This window comes from Muntiacus reevesi, chromosome 5, assembly GCF_963930625.1.
Source record: "Muntiacus reevesi chromosome 5, mMunRee1.1, whole genome shotgun sequence".
NCBI lineage: Eukaryota > Metazoa > Chordata > Mammalia > Artiodactyla > Cervidae > Muntiacus > Muntiacus reevesi.
This window is the reverse complement of record NC_089253.1, coordinates 55,181,609-55,195,273: the sequence shown is the minus strand read 5'-3', so window position 1 is coordinate 55,195,273 and position 13,665 is coordinate 55,181,609. Positions and strand designations below refer to the sequence as shown.

The 13,665-nt window shown below is 35.8% G+C and overlaps 1 protein-coding gene and 1 pseudogene across 1 annotated transcript in view; one reads left to right on the top strand and one right to left on the bottom strand.

Moving 5' to 3' along the window:
- Window positions 1-13,665, bottom strand: part of KCNT2 (potassium sodium-activated channel subfamily T member 2) — a 422,637-nt gene that overhangs the window by 41,163 nt on the left and 367,809 nt on the right. The window contains exons 22-24 of the mRNA XM_065936707.1: window positions 9,491-9,592; window positions 7,734-7,817; window positions 6,555-6,683 (exon numbers count right to left, since the gene is read on the bottom strand). Of these exons, the coding sequence (XP_065792779.1) occupies window positions 6,555-6,683; window positions 7,734-7,817; window positions 9,491-9,592 (315 nt within the window). The remainder of the gene's footprint in view (window positions 1-6,554; window positions 6,684-7,733; window positions 7,818-9,490; window positions 9,593-13,665) is intronic.
- On the top strand, window positions 1,293-2,210 carry LOC136168960 (cytochrome c pseudogene; annotated as a pseudogene).

Sequence of the window (13,665 nt, the reverse complement as noted above, 5' to 3'; positions counted from 1 at the left end):
ACATGCCTTGGGACCAAAAAAACAACAACACACACAAAAAAACCACAAACCATAAAATGGAAGCAATATTGTAACCAATTCAATAAAGACTTAAAATAATTTTTTAAATAAAATGTGTTGTTATAGGCAGAAACTGAACAGAACAAAGAGGAGGAAAAGAAATAAACCAGGATAAACAAGAGTTATTCATAAAATGAAAACTGACAAGAGAGTTTTAAGATGTAAGAGACAACGAACCCAGTTAAAGTTCCTATAATGTTTAAACAAATTACAACTAATTTAAAATGCCAGTGATTTTGGGTAAAAGAGATTTTTAGTAAGAACAGAATCGATCAAAGAGTGAGGAAAAACTGAGAGACATGGATAAGGAATAAATGCACATCATTGGCACCCCATTCCAGTACTCTCACCTGGAAAATTCCACGGAAGGAGAGCGCCTGGTGGACTGCAGTCTGTGGGGTCACTAAGAGTCGGACATGACTGAGCGACTTAGTAGCAGCAGCATATTTGAACTCTTCTGAGAGTTTAACAGCAAGAGTGAAATAAGAAAAATAGAATAAAAGGGGAATGCTTCCTGAGTTTGAGGAAACTTGAACTTATTTGAGGGTTGAGAGAGAGAACAAAAACAAACAAACAAAAAAATTGGAAAGAACAGAAAATGTGGATGAAAAAAAAAAATGGGATTACAAGGATAAATATATTTTAATATCTAAAGTGCAGTTAGAGCTTTTTCTTCATAAAAGGATTTTGAGAAGATACTTATAGTGGAAAACTCAGCAAATTAGAGGGAAGAAGCTTAATTTACATAGGAAATTAACTGGAGGATTTTAAGACCTAAAATAGTAACTATGAGAAAGAAGGCAATTATAGGAAGAAAGTTACAAGTCAAATTCCAACTGGCTACAAAAATTCAGAAATGAGCCAAACCTTTGACTCTGTGAGTCTATAATGATAAGTTAGAGAAAAGAGGAGATAATAAAGCTTGACATCTGAATTAAAAGTGCAGAACATATGAATCGACATGGAAAACTACAACAGAGCCAAAAATCTACATTCAAAAAATTAACTCCACTTTCAAACATGAAGCTATACAATTTTTAGCCAAAGGCAAACTCCTTGTAGGGACATGGTGTGACCACTAACTAGTATCTCTACCACTGTGAATCAAGTCTGGATTCATACTCGAGAATGCCTTTAGGAGAGGCAAAGTGAAGCAATTTGGCTTGTGACATGTTCCTAAAATACTTCCTGAAATAATGTCTGCCAGTGCATTAGAAATAAAATGGTTAGAAAGCGGGGCGTTCGGCTTGTGAGCGGGAACTTCTCGGTTGCGCCCAGAGAAAGAACGATTTAAAAATGGGTGATGTTGAGAAGGGCAAGAAGATTTTTGTTCAGAAGTGTGCCCAGTGCCATACTGTGGAAAAGGGAGGCAAGCACAAGACTGGGCCAAACCTCCATGGTCTGTTTGGACGAAAAGACGGGTCAGGCTGCTGGATTCGCTTACACAGATGCCAACAAGAACAAAGGTATCACCTGGGGAGAGGAGACACTGATGGAGTATTTGGAGAATCCCAAGAAGTACATCCCTGGAACAAAGATGATCTTTGCTGGCATTAAGAAGAAGGGAGAGAGGGAGGACTTGATAGCTTATCTCAAAAAAGCTACCAATGAGTAATAGTTGGCCACTGCCTTATTTATTATGAAACAGAAGTGTCTCATGACTTTTTATGTGTACCATATTTAAATTGATCTCACACACTAGAATTCAGATCATGAACGGCTGATGGAATAATTCTGTTGGACAGTCCTGATTTAAATAAGATTGGTTTGTGGCTAAACGAATATGGTCAGCTTTTTTAATTTTGATAGTAATTCCTGCTCAACAAGTACTATCACTTTTCCCATTCTAAAGAGATGAGTGAACTTGAATAAGGAATATTAAACTTTTTAGAGAGATGGTGCATTCCTTCTCAAACCCTATAAGAGATTGGTTTTATATTTAGATTTCTATAACTGGTTATATTGATATATTTAAATACTGAAAAGGTCCCTTCACTGTCTCATAGAACAGAGGAGGATTCACATGTGTTCGAAGTTGTGTTCATTAGCCTGTTAAGGCAAGGATTGAAAATACACTGACAAATTCCACTTTATCTTTTTGGTTTTATAAACTATGCCAATTTAATTAAAATTCTCTATCTAAAAAAAAAAAAAAAGAAATAAAATGAAAACTTGTCAATCAGGCTAAGTCAAATACTGGTACAAATGAAAAATTTTAGAAATATATGCTTAAACTCATTAGTAACTTTTTAAAGCATTACAAAATATATTCTAATAAATAAACCATAAAAACTTTAAGATAAGCTCCCCAAACCTTGCCTTTGCCAGAGCTATATTCTGCATTAAACTAGAATTTCAATTTGCATCATCTGCAGGCAGCCATGGTAGCTGGAACTGGTGAGCAACTTCAATGTAAACAAATGTTACCATTGTCTATGTACCATCATGTGAAAAATGTCAGAAAGAAGCTAAAACATTCTTACAGCCCAAAAAGAAGCTTCTTTAGTACATATTTTGTAAATTCCAAAGGAATCAATATATAAAAAAACAAAATTAGAATATTTAAGAATATAACAGAGCTAGAGCTTCTTAAACCTTAAATAAATAATGTAGAGTGATCAGAATAATTTAATAAACATTTGCATTTATTACATAGCTTCAAATTATAGAGAAAATACCAGTCATTCTGTCAAGATTTCTGGAATTATGATAATATAGAACTTCAACAAGCTCAAAAATAGACTCATATTTTGGTTGGTAATTTTGACACAAAAGTTTTACACTTGTGATATTATTCCACAGTAAGCTGAATTGTACCACTGCTTTGACATTCAAAATGCAATTTTTAAAGTTGAAAATACTTATATTTGTAATAGTTTCTTTAATTCTATTAATGTTTGGGAGTTTGTGTTAAGTCCTAAGGCCATTATGACAATTATTTAACATGATCTACATGAAGAAAATGGAAAATAAAATAAAAAATGCAAATCACATAAAGATAAATCAAGGTTTCAGGAATATAAATGTATAAGAAGGAATCCATCTCAGGTCCTATTGTTCCCATAACTGTTCCTAATGAATCCAGGCTACTTTAAGAAGTAAACTAAAGGTATGTTTTATGTCAAGACCCTGATTCCTTCTCAGTCTCAGCTGATTGCACTGAAGGTGGCACATCCCTTGAGGACAGATAATGTACATCCAGTAAGTGACTAGCTGGTAATGACACCACACAGTAAAATATGTGATTGTATTAATACATATACATAACTTGAAGACAAACAGGTAATATTAATTTGCAATCATATTAGGGAAATACAGATACACTAACTTCAAGAGAACATATTAAATCATTTCAGCTTGTTTTCTTTTAAAATCTGAAATATTGAGCTTAATCTTTAATATTCTTTTCTTCTAATGACTCATTACATTAGACCATTTGAAGAATGGGAGACAAAATACTTACTTGTGATGCTATTTCTCGACACTGACACAAAGGGAGGGAAAAGAAACACACAAAATTCAGCTTAAACAACGACTAAACAATACATACACGAAACAATCAGCAACAGGACAATATACGACAGATAACACATAACATTTATCATCTAAGTATGTGTTTGATTACTTATCATAGCACTTTTGAATAAGATTAGGTAAAGAATAAGCTAATATTTTAAAAACTTGCCAGAAAGATGTTAGGTTTTTTCCAAAGTCATCTTTCTATGATTTGATGACAAGTTAATGTGGTGTTATTAGAAAATAAAATAAAAAATTATAAGAGTATATTAAAGGATTATATTCATGAGAAGAAATTGACATCATTATTGATATTCAAAAATCATTATTGATATTAATAGTTGTACTGTTTTTTTAAATGTTAGATACTATAGTAAGATTATTTTTCACCCCTATGTATACATTCAAGCAAATGTATAGAAATATTCTGAGTTTTCAAATATGTTATAAAGGTTAAAATTTGATCTTCCCAGTCAATATATAAGCCCTAAACATTTAGAGGTTATAAAAATCATGTTATCTTGTTCTTCAGTTCTATGGAACATGGTCTTCATCCTTCAAAAGGCAGAAGTGAAATTTTCAATTATAATTTTTGTTGTAATATAATTCAAGTCTAACCCACTATTCAGGATTGTCACTATTGTTATAAATATTTTAAAACACATTAAAAATATATGAATATAGGCTTGTTGGAACTGTTTGTCTCCAGATTCTTAACACTTGGCCCAATGGAAATAACAGCAGAAAATGGGAGAGAATGAGCAGCTCAAGTTTCAAAACTATTTGATCTTAAGCCTTACTAAAATATTTCTATCAATGTAATCTGGAGGCTTCCCTGGTGGTGAAAATGCCAAATAATCTGCCTGCCATGCAGGAGACCCAGATTCCATCCCTGGGTTGGGAAGATTCCCTGGAGAAAGGAATGGCTACCCACTCCAGTACTGTGGCCTGAAGAATCCCATGGACAGAGGAACCTGGTGGGCTACAGTCCATGGGTCTCAAAGAGCCAGACACGAATGAGCCTGATTTTATAAAATGAGATTTTACTGAGTACCACTTTTTTGGTATTTTAGCATCTTGCAAAACTATAAAGCCAGGTAGTGTTCATCATGTTTTCTTTCTCTTAAAAATCTCTAAATATTAAATCTCATATAAGGAAACATATAATATACTCACTCTGTTAACAATGATCAGGAAAAACAAATCTTTCTGTAGATGAACTAACATCTTTGTGTGTATCAAACTACAATTATTATATAACTCAACAGCTTTATGTTTGCCTTATTTGCCAGAAAAATAAAAGTAGAATTCCTTTTCAACCACAGCAGTCAGGTCATTTTAGATGTAAAGTAACATTAATTTCTTGCCCTTACTAATATATGTTACTGTAAAAGTACTTGAAGTTTATTGTAATCTTTAAACTGCCTCTTTTTTTTTCTGTAATAGGTAGTATATAAAATTTAAACAAAACTATGTGTTCTAAAAGATGAACTGAACTCAGTATAGGAAGACAGCAGATATTATCTTCATTTAACCTAGTATTCTTTTATTTTTTCCAAGGATGTGTGCTTTTGATAGAAGTTGGAGGTTTGGGAATTTATAAATATTTTTCTGATTTGTGATGGGAAGAAATGACTGAGATGTAATGTTAAATGCTTCTTGATGACAGTATGAATATTCAATTATCTTTTCCCTATCTACACTGTTAACAGCATACAACAAAGACTGTTAATAATACAGAATGACAAATATGGATATGAACTTGACCAATGGAAGAATTGACTATTTTCAAATTGACAAAATCCATATTTCCTGCTATGTGGAAATCTTTGTCTTTATCAAGCTTGAGTAAGACATGGTTAATTGCTTAGGTGTGAAAGCACTTTTTTCTTTTAACTGCTAATCAAATAATATTTTTTGGATGCAATATTTTTAAACTTTTAGGCATATCAGCCAAGCTGTCTTACACATTTAACTGTCTGGTATGTTTCTTCCATCAGTCATTCCTGATTTTTTCCAATTTGGTCCTGCTCTTTGTGGTGTGAACTACAGGGACCACAGCCAATGAAAAACTCAGATTCAGCTGCAGAAATGGCAATAAAACATCTTTTAGCACCTCTGAAGTTGCAGTGAAACCAGCAAAAAGCATCTCAGAAAAGTGAAACTATTTTCTTCTGGCCTCAATATGACTTACTTAAATGTCAAACTAAATTGTAACAAGAAAATAAAACTCTACTCCATTATCCTTATGCTTCCTATAAAGTTCTTTTCCACCACAGATTCATTAATTTTAATCACAAGCTGATGTAACGATTACATGACTATTAAAATGCATGTAATTGATCTAAGTCTCATAGTTAAGGTTCTGTTTCACATAAGATCAAAGAAAGAAATGGTTAACCAAAATTTTGAATAACATTGAGGTATCTGAAGAAGATAAATATTTCAAGAATATAAACCATAATTTAGAACCACACAGTGTGACCAAATTAAAATATGGATATGTTTTCTGTTGTATGCAGGCATTGTAAATTCTGTTCCATTTTTAATAGGCTCTAGTTTGCTATTATGATTATTGAGCCAGGGTCTGTCACTGCTCCTGGGGTTCTTTCCTTGACTCCAAAGTAGTTCTCAACCTAGAGTTTGAGAAAAGGTGAGTTTCATGCTCCCTAACTTATCTCTGTTTCCTTCTTTCCAAATGCTAATATACTGGAGTTTAAGATTATATTAAAAACTAGAATGCTTGCGCTGAGAACTTTTCTTGTGTGTCAAAAGGTTACTTAGAATTAATTTACTTCCTGAAAACCTACAAAAAGCATTGAGTCCAAACTCCAGAATATCACTTTCACCAAAAATACTTTATGAAATTCCTGACATAATTTAATGGCCAATATTTCAGAAATAAGTTTCTAGGTTTAGGAATCACAGTTTTCAATCACATTAAACATTAAGACAGGAATATGTGGATATTTTCACACCTCAGATGTAGGAAGCTTTTGAGATTCTGTCCTGTAGATCCCAATGGGAACGTCTCCAGTAGAAGAACATAACTTCTGATAAAGTCTGGCATAAGTCCTGATCCATAAGTCATCCTCCGTGATCTTCATCTGTAATATAATTGGATTATTTACATACCAGATTTTTAAGAAAGAAAAAACATAATGGTTATTTTCCATTCCTTAAAAGTAGATTTCACTGATATTTCAAAATCTCAAAGCAACATTTCATAAGTGTTTACCTGTAAATGAAAGTTATTTCCTGCATTCCTTCTAAACCTTATCTCTCAGGTTAACTCAAGAAACTAAAGGCTCAATTTGTGGCAGCATGGCATTGCATTAGTTCCATCTCAGTGGGCGACACCACTGGTAATTGACTGGGAATTGTTGGAAACCTGTATGTGAGGGTTTGTTTAAATGTTGAGATAACTAGAGGGTGCTACTGGGACTTAGTGGACAGGGTCAGCTGATGGTACAAATCCTGAAGTGCAAAGGACACTCCAGCACAAAAACAAATATTTCATCCAAAGTTCTATAGCATCTCTACTGAGAAAGGTGTGCAATAGAAGGCGCATAGGACTCCTGGACAGGAGGCATAAGTGCTGCTCCCTCTCTGCTAATCATGAACTTGAATTGTTAACAAGTCACTTAAATATACTTGGACATAGTACACTTATTTATAAAACAGGTTAGAGAATTCCCTGGTGGTCCAGTGGTTAGGACTCCATGCTTTCCCTACAGGGGGCCCCGGTCAGGGAACTAAGATCCTTCAATTTGTGGGACATGGCCAAAGACAAGAAAGAAAGAAAAAGAAAAAAAAACCAAAAACACACAGAAGTTAAATGACATGATCAGTGTTTCCCTTGGCAGTGTGACATCCTATGTCAGAAACTATTCATCTCAAATGCCAGCTGAGGGGGGTGGGGAGGGGAAATAACTTGTGAATTTTGTTCTGAATTGCTATCTGCAAGATTATTAATTTAAATAATGTTTTCCCTAAACATTTTTTAATCAATTTAAAAAACCAGGATGCTATTCTTTGAGCATATGTTAGAAAACTAAATAAGTATATGATATAGAAGAGTCAGCCAAAGAGCATTATAGATGGATTTCAGAAATGCCTGTCAGAAGTATCTTCCACTTCAGACAGTAGTAACTTACAGAGCAAAGAAACCCCGATCCTGGTGTAGTATCCAATCCCAACAGAAGTCTGGTGATAGAAATCATATAGTCCTTCACAAATGACTGCAACAGAAATAAAATATGTATTTATCGTGTGTATGAAAAACAGAATAGCTTAGAGTGTGAATATCTTATTGCATCTTAAAGGTTACATTAAAGGTTATCACGTCATTGCTGTTGTTGTTTAGTGACTAAAGTTGCGCCTGACTCTTTTGCAACCTGATGAACTGTAGTCAGCCAGGCTTCTCTGCCCATGGGAGTTCCCAGGCAAGAATACTGGAGTGGGTTGCCACTTCCTTCTCTGGGGATGTTCCCAGCCCAGGGGTTGAACATGCGTTTTCAGCACTGGCAGGCAGATTCTTTACCACTGAGCCACCAGGGAAGCACTATCATATCATTGAAAGTGAAAGTGTTAGTCACTCAGTTCTGTCTGAGCCTTTCTGACTCCATGGACTATAGCCCGCCAGGCTCGTCTGTCTGTGGAATTCTCCAGGCAAGAATATTGGAGTGGATTGCCATTCCCTTCTCTAGGAGATCTTTCTGACCCAAGAATTGAACCTGGGTCTCCTGCATTAGCAGGCAGATTCTTTGCTGTCTGAGCCAGCAGGGAAGCCCACTTTAGGTGGTGGTAGTTTAGTCACTAAGTCGTGTCTGACTCTTGCGACCCATGGACTGTTGCCCACCAGACTCCTCTGTCCCTGGGACTCTCCAGGCAAGAATACTGGGGTGGGTTGCCATTTCCTTCTCCAATCATTAAGCCTCCACTAATAAAAGAAATAAAAATCTATCTTGTCAGTGTGCTAAATACACATGTACAGTTAAGCTGTCCTTAAAAAATATGGAAACTATTATTTTTAGGATATACTGATATGTTTAAATTTTATGCATGCTAGTGGACATGAAGAAAACAATTCTAGATTTTTAATAACAAAAAACTATAAGCTGAATAAAAGAATATTTTCTAAAAGTTTGTAATGACTAAAATTTACAATGAAATATTTCAACTAGTTTTTTTTTGTTGCTGTTGTTTTTTGTTTAAAGCCCTATGAATATCCTTTTTTCCTTAATGGACATATTTAGAAATTATCTGAATACTTGAATCAAAGAATATGAAATATTGCTGCTGTTCAGCTTCTGGCAGAGTTTAAAAAAAATAGTGTATTTCTATAAAATAAAATCCAAACTTAGCACTGATGAAATGACAATGTAAAACTCTGCCATTCAGAAACAAACTGAATGGTTCTGAGAGGCTGTAAAATTTTCCTTACATGTTTCTAAAGTAGGCAATAGTTATCAGATGTTGAAAATGTCCTTGATTTGTCAGTTTATTGACATTATTTGGTATCTTATTTTTTTTTAAATGTGTGTTAGAAAGAAAGGTGTCTTTTTCTTAACCTAGTAATTTTTTCTTAACTTTTATTTATAGTCTTGTTATATAAGTAAAGGAATATGTAGATGAATTAAAGCATCACATGAAACTCTATAGGACACTGGTGTCAAAGAATGCCTAATATCATCTCATAGATTATTTGGAAAAATAATTATTTTTTCTTACAATGTCTTTCATAGGCACATTTAGGTCATTCATTAAATACATGAAATAAAATATTGGGTTACTTCCAGAGCCAATTTAAGTTGGCAGTTCCATGAGAAACACTAGTTGTATCATTAGTTTGATAGAATCTCAACAAAACAGAAAATAAACTCTTTAGAGAGCAACAGGAAACACTGGGTACCTGATAGAGAAGTGTGTCCAACATGCTGATACTGAACACCCTCCCAGCAGCAAAAGGCAGTCGGAATATGAAGGCCAAGTTAGAACCTCGTTCTCTTTCTTTCTGTTCAGAAATTTAAAAAAGAATAATTTGTGAGCATCCTCTATCTTATGCTTTTCTGCTTAAATTCTAACAAATGTGAAGAAAGTAATTTTTGTCACGTGGTTCTTAGCGATGAATGCATCGTGACTTCACCTTTAATTATACTGTTAATGTTCCTTTACTTTTCATAACTGTGCATGCATGCTCCGTCATGTATGACTCTTTTGCAACCCCCATGGACTGGAGTCCACCAGCTCCTCGGTCCATGGGATTACCCAGGCAAGAGTATAGGAATGGGTTTCCATTTCCTTCTCCAGGGGTTTTTCCCAACCCAGGAAGCGGACCCACATCTCCTGCATTGGCAGGATTCTTTACCATTGAGCCACCTGGGAAGACCCTTTCCTAACCATGTTTTCTTAATTAAAATACCCAACAGTTAAGAAAGCTGGATCCTTTCATACATTAAACATTTGTTTACCCTTTGTACGTATTTCTTAACAGGATTTGAAGTGATGTTAATAAAAAGAACAAACACAGTAGCATTATTTCATCAAATTTGAAAAAAAAACCCTAAAGTCACATAATGTGCCATAATATCTAGAATATCAGCTTTTGAATATTCTCAAAAGTAAGGACACAAAATACAGGCAAGTAGGAGTGATCACAACCAGTAGATTCTAAAGCTTCCTGTCATTTGAGTTTTAATTTGTCAATCTGCCTTTCGAGTTGTGCCAGCCATACCTTTTCTCTGTCATAAAAGACAGAAGTGGTATGGACCTAACAGAAGCAGAAGATATTCAAAAGAAGTGGCAAGAATACACAGAAGAACTATGCAAAAAGATCTTAATGACCCAGATAACCATGATGGTGTGATCACTCACCTAGAGCCAGACATCCTGGAACGTGAAGTCAAGTGGGCCTTAGGAAGCATCACTGCGAGCAAAGTTAGTGGAGACGATGGAATTCCAGTTGAGCTATTTCAAACTCTAAGAGATGATGCTGTGCTCAATATACCAGCAAATTTGCAAATGTGGGAAACTCAGCAGTGGCCACGGGACTGGAAAACATCAGTTATCATTCCAATCCCAAAGAAAGGCAATGCCAAAGAATGCTCAAACTACTGCATAATTGCACTCATCTCACTCTCTAGCAAAATAATGCTCAGAATTCGCCAAGTGAGCTTTCAACAGTACGTGAACCGAGTACTTCCAAATGTCCAAGCTGGATTTAGAAAACGCAGAGGAAGCAGAGACGAAATTGTCAACATATGATGGATCACAGAAAAATAAGAGAGTTCCAGAAAAAACATCTGCTTTACTGACTACACCAAAGCTTTAGACTGTGTGGATCACAAAAAACTGTGGAAAATTCTTCAAGAGATAGGAGTACCAGACCATCTTACCTGCCTCCTGAGAAATCTGTATGCAGGTCAAGAAGCAATAGTTAGAAACACACATGGAAAAACAGACTGGTTTCAAATTGGGATAGGAGTATGTCAAGGTTTTATATTGTCACCCTGCTTATTTAACTTATATGCAGAGTACATCATGTGAAATGCTAGGCTGGATGAAGCACAAGCTGAAATCAAGATTGCCAGGAGAAATATCAATAATCTCAGATATGCAGATAATACTGGTCTTACGGCAGAAAGCAAAGAAGAACTAAAGAGCCTCTTGATAAAAGTGAAATTAAAGCCATAAAATTAAAAACCGCTTGATCCTCGGAAGGAAAGCTATGACAAACCTAGACAGTGTATTAAAATGCAAAGACATTACTTTGCCGACAAAGGTCCGTGTAGTTAAATCTTTTCTAGAAGTCATGTATGGATGTGAGTGTTGGACCATAAAGAAGGTTAAGGGTTGAAGAATTGATGCTTTTGAATTGTGGTGTTGGCAAGCCTCTTGAGAGTCCCTTGGACTGCAAGGTGATCAAACTGGTCAATTCTAAAGGAAATCAGTCCTGAATATTCCTTGGAAGGACTGATACTGAAGCTGAAGCTTCAATACTTTAGCCACCTGTTGCAAAGGACTGACTCATCTGTAAAGACCCTGATGCTGGGAAAGATTGAAGGCAGGAGGAGAAGGAGATGACAGAGGATGAGATGGTTGGATTGCATCATTGACTTAATGGACATGAGTTTGAGCAAGTTCCAGGAGTTGGAGATGGACAGGGAAGCCTGATGTTCTGCAATCCATGGGGTTGCAAATAGTCGGACATGACTGATTTACTGAACTGAATTGACTGAGCCATACCAAACTGCAGCTAAAGTTCGGTAAATGACCCCCAAAAGTGTGTTTAAACCAGAAAGAGAAAAATATAAAAAAGCATGTGTGTGGAATCTAGAAAAATGGTATAGATGAACTTATTTGCAGGGCAGGGGTAGAGACACAGACATAGAGAACAAATGTCTGAACACCGAGGGGTAAAGTGGGGGTGGGATGAAACAGGAGATTGGGATTAACATATATGTATACTATTGATACTAGTATAAAATAGATAACTAATGAGAACCTACTGTAAAGCACAAGGGGAAATAAAAGGAAGGTACAATCTGTGTTTAGGACATATATTTGTTAATCTTAAAACAGGATTCCAGTATACAGTAGGTGCAAAAAGCACTGTTTGAATCCACTTACATGAGGTAAAGAATTTCAAATTCAGAGTCAGAAAGGACACTGGCAGATGGCAGGAGTCAGGGAGTGGGGAAAGAGGGCTATGGGAAGTCAGTGTTTAAAGGGGATAGAGGTTCAGTTTAGGAAGGTGAAAAAATCCCAGAGATGGATGACAGTGAGTGTTGCAGAACAATGCGAATGTACTTAATGTCCCTGAACTGTACTGTTAAATATGCTTAAAATAGCACATTTTACATCATAAGACTTTTACCATAGTTAAAAAAAAAAAAAAGTGAAAAAGCATGTGTTTGTGTGTATAATGGTGTATGAGGGCTTCTTTTGAAAAATTCTGTTGCAATTATTGCCCATTAATAAGCAAAGGCCTAAGAGCAAATGTTTGTGTAAGACTGGAACAAAATTCTTAAGGATGAGACTTCACCTTGTACTCAGGTGGTCACCTCAAAGATGCTTGTTTCTCTTGTTGCCAGCTTCCCCTTACCAGGAAAGACAGACAGAGAAAGCAAATGAAAACATCAGCCCTCACTCTCTGAGGCAATGGAAGGGGGCTCCAGTCTCAAATGCAGCAAATTTGGGAGGTCTCAGGGGAAAGTTGGCTCCATGTCCATCTTTTTAGGAATGGGTGGGAGGGCAGACTGCTGACAGAGGGGGTCTTGGAGATGAAAACCGGGGCCACTGCTCCTGATTATTGTCATGATGGTACTAGAGCGACTAGACCCCTGGGCTTTCCCTGGACAGACAGAGGAGGCTGGGCTCAGGATCAGCCCCGTCAGGGAGAAAGAGGAGTTACTCCACTACATCTATCGTGTCTACTAGTTGAGAAACTGTCCAGAGTATAAGGACATCCTGACTTGAAATGTAGGGAGAAGGAAGGATATGCAAGTGGTGCCCCCTTGGTATCTGTGTCCTACAGTGATCTACATTACATCACAATGCAGTCACTGACTTATTAGCCTTGGTATCAGCAATGCCTGTTTGAACTGCCTAGGTAGGCAGTTTGGAGATGCTCCAAATGAGCTGTCTTTCTATGAATCTGGAGCCACAAGTGGTTCTTAAGTTGTGCTAAATGCCTGGCACACAGTCAGTGAAATTTTATTGAACAAATGAATAAGTCTTTTTCTACTTACAGTAGTTGCCTAAATCTAAAGAAAATTTACTGCATAAAGTTTATAATATTTGTATGAATAGGCAGGAAACAAACAATTTGAGGTTCATGCAACACCCCTCTCTTCTCACTTCAGTTCTTTAATGGAGGCTTGAAGGTGGAAAAAAGCTATAGATTTTGTGTTATGCAAAGTTCTCTGACTTTAGTACGACTTTTGACTATTGTTTTCAAGATACAATAATAAATATTTTTGAGATTTCTTCTAGTACAAACATATACTATATTAAATTTTTTCAGGCATACTTCCTTTCTTGGTATAATTTTGGATTCAATTAAAGTTTCAGCAATGATTTTGTGTT